We start from the raw sequence: 7,731 nt of genomic DNA, 5'->3' as shown, positions 1-7,731 counted from the left end.
ATTATTTTTATTTTTTATTAAATTTTAATGGATTTTTAAAATATTATTAAATTAAAAATTAAAAATTTCTATTAAATTAAATATTATATATAAATCTCACTTGAGTTTATAATTTAGTACATCATTTATGGTTAGTTGTAGGATTTGATCTTTGTTAAAATAGGTTTTAATAAAAGTGTTATCCCCCTAACTTTAAACATAATTAAAATAACACTCAACACTGTGTAATAATTAAAATATCAACACTGAGCATGATTAAAATTAAAATGAGGCTCTTAATATTTTACAGATACTAACCAAAAATATATTTTTTAATATTTAAAAAATATTTTATTTTTATTTAAAAAAGAGTAAGAATCACAAAACACATCTCCCTGATCTTGAATGGTAAATTTCACCTAAACACATTTACCTTTCAATTCATAAACGGTAACAACCAAAGTCCACGAGATTGAAATGTGAGAGGCTGTTATTCTTTTATATCCGGGTTTGACACCGAAATGAAGCTAACATTGAGCTCGTTTTTACGCCATAGCTATTTTAACCTAATGACATCGAATTACGTGAAAGCTGCTTTGACACAGTTTCAGACGGTGTATACAACGCTTCAAAGAAGCAATGGTGGAAAGCTCTAATGCCAATAGGCAGTTATTATGTAATATAGACTAATAGAATATTATAGTCTTATATACCTAAATCCATCCATATCGTGCTATTCTTAAAAGATCTAGCTAACTAGTTCTCAATTTTCCTGAGCATTATAAGATTACAAATATCTCTGGCCATTACAGATAACAATCCATGATATCCAGAAAAAATGGTTTTGTATGATCAAGTGCATCTGATGAGTAGCAACTCTCTGCTCCAGTGGCTTCGATCTCCTTTTCTGCAAACCACAAAGGTAAGAATCGATTGAAGGGATGCCTTACTTGGTTGTAAGGTTTAGGTTTAATATTCATATTCATCGAAAAGGAACAGGAACGCGGGCGAGAGGGGAAAAACATTTTATATGAAACGCAGCCAAGTTCATGTAAACAACTTACTCAAACGAGGAATGTCCATTTGTGGTGTTCCAACATTCATTGGGACTAAAGCGATTTCTGAGCAGCTCTCTTCTTGCTCCAATTTAGGGTTTGGTTGAGGTAAAGAAAGCCGCAGAGATGTTGATGTAACAGAAGACGTTGATTGGACAGGAATAACGGGAAGATTCTCGCAGTTGCAGATCTCAATCATGTTACCATCAGGATCATGGAAGAAAAGTTGGTGTACGCACAATCCTCCATCCTCCACAACCTGTTTTTTATATTTTATGTCCATTTCTTGCACTCTCTTTTCTGCTAAAAACATATCCGGGCACTGCAAAGCAAAAAATAATAACAATAATGAATCACAACTACGACATGAAATGAAGCACACCTTGCAAGAATAAGAATAACTAGAATAATAATAGTAATGACCTCTCAATGATGACAGTGGGACTTTAAAGTTAACCTGAAAAGAGATGTGGTTATCTCTTGGATTGATCTCAGTTTTTTTAGGCAGATCATCCAAAGACTTGCACTGCAAGAGATGTATGCCCACACCGTAATTGAATAACCTGGATGACGATTCACACTAATCTGTTACATCCTCATGACAAGCAATATATATATATATGTATATGACGAATGTTGATGCAAATGTCTTACCAAGCTCCTACAAAATCGAATGAAGGTGGCCTCTTCACACGCTGAAATCCGAGAACATTCTCATAGAATTCCATGGAAGCAGCGACAGATTTGCAGAGGAATGAAACATGATTAAGAGATGACAATTGTAAAGGTAAAGGCAGGGGACATGGAGTCTGTTCTTCGTCCTTCGGCATCCTGTCTCACAATTCCACAAACGGAACAAATTTGTTTCGCACCAACTTCCACGAACGGTTTAGAACTTGTTCTGAGCACATTGCGCAGGGATCTCTTTATAGAAGAAGTTTGTGGTAAATAATGCCTGGGTACTGCTGGGATCTCTTTATAGAAGAAGTTTGTGGTAAATAATGCCTTGGTACTGCTTGTTGCTGGTAAAGTGTTACAATCAGTTGTTAAAAAACATGCTTTTTTTATCCATGAACATTAGAAATTTTCAAAAGTATGTGATCGGTGATGAGGATATCATTATCGACTTTTGTACTTAATGTCTGGGTCATTAATAAGGGAACGTGATCACAACCCTCTTATCTTTTAAGATTAATGATTTTGATTCATGTTTATAACATTATATGAATACTTGTGATTTAGTTCTATACATATTACCTCCGAAGCATTAGAGATTCTCACAATTATCCATTTTTTATACTTACTCTTTTGCTCTATTCCAGTTCCAAATTTTATTGTTAGGCAGAATTTTTCACGGTGTATTGCTGTACCAAGGTATGAGATGTTTTCATTCTTTACATTTTCATGATACCATGTCTTAAATATGTTTAGAGAAACATTTTCAACACTTAACATATAGTTATAATTATTAAAGATCATATCACTTTGTTATATTTTTAAACAAATTTGCATTAAAAAATATAAATATAATCTTTTAATAAAATGATTTAAAATAAAATTCAAATTTTGAAATATAAAAGATGTATTAATAAATGCAAAAATTATTATTAGAGATAATTTTATATATCTATATCTATATATATTTTCTTCTTTGTATATATGATAATATTTTTAGTGAAAAATTAATTTAATAAAAAATATTATTAGTTGATATTCATATAGTATGTGTCACATATCTTAAATGGTATACTTAATCTCTTTTTTTTATGAAGGGATATTTGTAAAGTGAGATGTTATGAGTAAAGCTCTCAATATAATGCTACCCAATTATGATAAGTAAAGTTCCCAATTTAGAGATTTTTTTTCAAAAATTAGAAATAGGATCACTAAAAATCATTATTATAAATACTTTCACAATTTTTTAGGACATGGTGTAAAAAAATGATAATCTAATTCTCTTTATGAATATATAACCTTTATTTATGGTAGATCAGTATAGCTAAAAAACATGGAGATTTTCTAATATTGGTATGTTATTTATTCTCTGAAACATAATGCATATATTTGTATTAGGCTCCGAGTTTGGTAAATATATAATAGAGTTGTTTATTCTTGTGGAGTGCTATCTTTTTCCCATAATATTTAATGCTAATTTTATATTTTTTTTAAATTAATAAGATAGTGAAACCCTAAAATGACGAGGTCATTAAACCCTTTATATGAGCGTCTTTATATAATAGTAATTTTATTTTTTATTAGAGCATAAATCCTTGTTTGTACTAATGTGATTTCTTTTCCAATTTCAAACTAAATCAAGGAATCAAATATTCTAGTAGACATAAAATATCTCTATTTTTTTATAAATTTTATATGTATTCAAGTAAAAATAAATTAAAAACAATAATGAATTTCTCATATATATATATATATATATATATATATATATATATATATATATATATATATATACTCACACCTTTTCGTCTCTTTCTATCCGGGTTTCCATCCTCTCTCTTGCCCCGCTCCTCTCTCTCTCCACCAGATCTCTATCTTTCTATGTCTCTCTCCCTTTTCCTAATCACTCATCTCTTTCTCTCTCTTCATTGCCCCATCTCTCTCCACACTCCCTCCCCCCACCTCTCGTATCTCTCCCTCCTATATCCCCTCTCTCTTTCCCTAAGCCCCCCTTCTCTATCTAACTCGTTTTATATAACTTTCTACCTACTTTGAGTGCTAGAAGAGGACTTGGAGAGATTTATAGTTTGTATATTGGCTTGTCATTAGAGTAATGTGTAGAGTTAAGTAATTTTGTATTTCAATAAGAGGTTTCCCTTGTCTGGGTGGTATCATGGTCTATCTTGGGGGAGAATCCATAGTTGGTTCTTATGGCTAGGAAGAAATTCATGAATATTTTCTTGCAGAATATCTTTCTATTTTGCTAATGCATCGAGTTTAATGCGCGATAAAAAAAATTATGATAATGTTGTTTTTATTTCTATTATTCTTTTATATTTTCATATGAATTTTGCATTGTATGTTATTAAAGGATTTATTTGGTCTCAAAAATTGTTTACCAAAACAAATAACCTTATGGATAATGTTAGATGTGTAAAGAAAGAATTTTGGACATGCTATAGATTATTAATAGATAAATTTAGAGTTACTATATAGTATCCCATCACCTCAATGGTGGCCTCAAGAAACCCTCATTTATATCAACTATATTACAAAAAAAAAAGACAAAAAAATTGTTAATGCTTTATATTTATTAGAATGTCAAAATAAAATACTTCTCTATGAACCTTGGCTATGGTGACATCATTTTATTATAAAGAAAGCACGTCATAAAGATATATATACAATTTCCATGAAACTTCCTTGCAACTTCTCCATAAAAGGTACACAACCTTATTAAAAAGATAGCTAAGTTCTTTTAATTTAAATGTGAATGGTACATATCTTTATTTAAAAACAACTTTAATAAAAATATATATATTTTTAAAATTTAGTGTGAACATAGTGTATACTTAAAAAAATAAGTCATATATATAGATAGATATATTAAATAACATTAGTACATTTTACTATATTTTATATATAGTATGGTTAATTTAAAAAATATAGTGATGTGAAAGATTTTAGATTTTTTTATAGTGTTAATTTTATAAATGTGATTACATGAAATAATAGAAAGGAAATTAGTGGAAGGAGTTTAGCTCCAGAGGTAGTATAAATGAATTCTATTGGGTAGCTCATTGAAAAAGAAATAGAAAGTATGTATATATATATATATATATATATATATTTAATTAAAAAAATTGGTAATTGGGGTTAGTAGTTGTTTAACACTGGGTTGATGGGTCGAAGTTGTTGTTGGGATTATACTAGCCTAACACTCATTCAATGGGTCAAAGTTGTCAAGCTCGTACTTGCATAACAAGAAATGGATTCCAAACTCTACCTCTATAACCCCTAAATGCAACAACTTACCCAAAAAAACACACAAAATTTGAATAAAAACCTTCATCACACCATAATTTACATAACCATCACTTAGTAAATAAACTAACCAAAACAATCAGATTATAATAAAACTAAGTGATAAATATTTTTTAATAAAAAATAATAATTCAAATAATTTAAATTATAATTTAAACTTACAATATTTTCTAATAACATTTTTATTGAAGGGTTAAGAAAAACCTGTTGGTCCCATAACTTAACTACGTTCCCTTCGTTGGAAAATCAAAATCGTGATTTTATGGATTAAGCCTAAGAGCGGGAACAGAAAAGTAACCCTTACATACAAGCATTCATTACTCCTTGAAATTAGCCACCGAGACACCACAAAAATAGTACGGTTTTCATGTTGTCCATATCACTGTATTCTTAGTTGTTCTGTGCCTCATTTACACTTGCCATACTCGTCTCAAGGAGTGAATAATAACGTTGATACAATTTATGTCAACTGTCGGCCTTTCTATAAAGTGGGAGACCTAACGTGTCCGTGCAAGAGGAGGAGGAGGAGGAGCAAGAAGTTTGACGGAAAGAGGCGGCCTCCATACATAGAAAAACACGTGTGACAAGACCGGGTACAGAGAGTAGTGTCCAATTTGGTACTACTCTTAAATGCCCAACAACTGACCGTATTTTAAACAAATAGCATTAATTTCTCAATTGCGAAAACCAGCTATGATCCCCTTTATTCATCTCATCAAGGTCCTTGCCTTGCCTATGTATTATGTATTCTAGAGTGAGGGTCATGGCTTAGGTATTCTATAATCATTTGCATTCCATTGGAGTAGATTGATTTGGGCTTCGTTAATAAAATTAAGTTGCATATTTTATTTTATTTGTATATTTAAATTATTAAATGTTATTCGTATATAATGTTATTGAATTTTTCCTTCAGTTTTATCGAACACAACACGTGTAATGTATTTTTTATTTTTATTTTTTTTCATTTCTATTTTCCTATTATGTAATGCATTTGCATTACATGTATTTTTTTATTTTTATTTTTTTCATTTCTATTTTCCTAAAATGCATTACATGAGTGTTAAAGTCATATGTTGCACAATTAACACTATGTAATGCAAATGGGTATTAAATACATATGTTATACAATTAACCCTAGTAACCATTAACACTATGTAATGCAAATGGGTATTAAATACCTATGTTATACCATTAACCCTAGTCATGGGATTGCATGTGTTGTTTTTAGAAGGTATAAAATAATTATTTTTATGTTGTAGTTTGTGCTATGTACAATGGTTTTAATTTAGGGTTTATAGAAAACACTAATTTCATATTTTTCTGCAAAATGATTTTTAATATAAACACTAATTTTATATTTGTCTATAAAATAATTTTTAATTTTTAATATATACACATTTTTAATATAAACACTAATTTTATATTTGTCTATAAAATAATTTTTAATATATACACATTTTGAATTAAGATGTAGTTAATGTTATTTAGTTTATATTTTATAATATATGCTTATTTTGAATTAAGATGTAGTTAATGTTATTTAGTTTAGATATAGTTAATGTTATTGAGTTTTATTATGGTGAATTAATTTATATATTTTAGTTTATTCAACCATAATTAAAATATTTATTCTCCTTTTAAAAAAACTTTGCACACCTTCACACTTTACTCATGCTTAAAACCTCAACATACATTCACATCATTGTAATATTGATTAGTCGCAATAAATTTGATGTAATTTTTTTATGCAACATACATAAAGCCATTTGAGTAATTATTAATTTATAGGCTGTCATTTTTATGGGATAATGTAAGCCTTTTTTGAGATGTAGTTAGGGTAATTTTTGAGGAACAAAATATACTTAATTTTTAATTAATATTTTGAAGTTAACAAATATTTTGTACTATTTAGGTATAGATACTCATGTTATATATTTTATAAAAATTATATTAGTTTATTTTCAAGCTAACAAGATAAATTTGGAATCATATTCCCTCATATTTAAGCAAATGGACATTTTTTCACCATAGATATTCTTTTAGCTCCATGGTATTGGGTGACTCAGGGTATTTATCTATGATATTTGATCGGATGAAGCTTATTTAAATGTTAAATATAAATAGTTTTCAGGTCCATACTATTTGGAATCATATTCCCCTATTTTCAAGCAAATGAACATTTTTTTCACCATAGATATTTTTTAGCTCCATGGTATTATGTGACATAGATATTTTTTAGCTCGATGGTATTGGGTGACTCATGGTATTCATCAATGATATTTGATGTGATGAAGCTTATTTAAATGTTAAACATAAGTAGTTTTCAAGCCCATACCATTTGGAATCATATTCCCATATTTTCATCAATGATATTTGATGTGATGAAGCTTATTTAAATGTTAAACATAAATAGTTTTCAAGCCCATACCATTTGGAATCATATTCGTCTATTTTCAAGCAAATGGACATTTTTTCACCATATATATTTTTTAGCTCCATGGTATTGGGTGACTCATGGTATTCATCTATGACATTTGATGTGATGAAGTTTATTTAAATGTAAAACATAAATAGTTTTCAAGCCCATAACATTAGGCGACCCATGGTATTCGTGGATAGTATATGATGTGATTGTGTTTGACAATGATATTTCAAATTAGGTTTTAACTTATACTGAAAATTAAATTTGTACCAGCAA

The 7,731-nt window shown here is 28.9% G+C and overlaps 1 protein-coding gene across 1 annotated transcript; it reads right to left on the bottom strand.

The window, feature by feature from the left end:
* Nucleotides 1-522: 522 nt before the first annotated feature.
* On the bottom strand, nucleotides 523-1,951 carry LOC149221848 (glyoxylase I 4-like). The gene is made up of 4 exons (XM_089383049.1): nucleotides 1,689-1,951; nucleotides 1,492-1,597; nucleotides 1,044-1,356; nucleotides 523-886 (listed from the first exon to the last, which is right to left on the bottom strand). Exons 1-4 carry the CDS (start codon nucleotides 1,862-1,864, stop codon nucleotides 786-788), a joined length of 696 nt encoding a protein of 231 aa, XP_089239175.1. The 5' UTR covers nucleotides 1,865-1,951; the 3' UTR covers nucleotides 523-785.
* Between the last annotated feature and the right edge of the window lie 5,780 nt (nucleotides 1,952-7,731).

The sequence above is a fragment of the Pinus tabuliformis genome, chromosome Q (assembly GCF_031772625.1).
Source record: "Pinus tabuliformis cultivar Carrire ecotype Pingquan chromosome Q, CPIR1, whole genome shotgun sequence".
Taxonomy (NCBI): Eukaryota; Viridiplantae; Streptophyta; class Pinopsida; order Pinales; family Pinaceae; genus Pinus; species Pinus tabuliformis.
This window is presented reverse-complemented; position numbering and strand designations above follow the sequence as displayed.

What these genes read in the sequence shown, in the direction of transcription:
- LOC149221848 (XM_089383049.1), bottom strand. Translation starts at nt 1,864, where the DNA reads ATGCCGAAGGACGAAGAACAGACTCCATGTCCCCTGCCTTTACCTTTA. An exon ending in ATAACCACATCTCTTTTCAG is followed by an intron (nt 1,357 to 1,491) that starts GTTAACTTTAAA and finishes TTTGCTTTGCAG; the next exon opens with TGCCCGGATATGTTTTTAGC. An exon ending in AATGGACATTCCTCGTTTGA is followed by an intron (nt 887 to 1,043) that starts GTAAGTTGTTTA and finishes TGTGGTTTGCAG; the next exon opens with AAAAGGAGATCGAAGCCACT.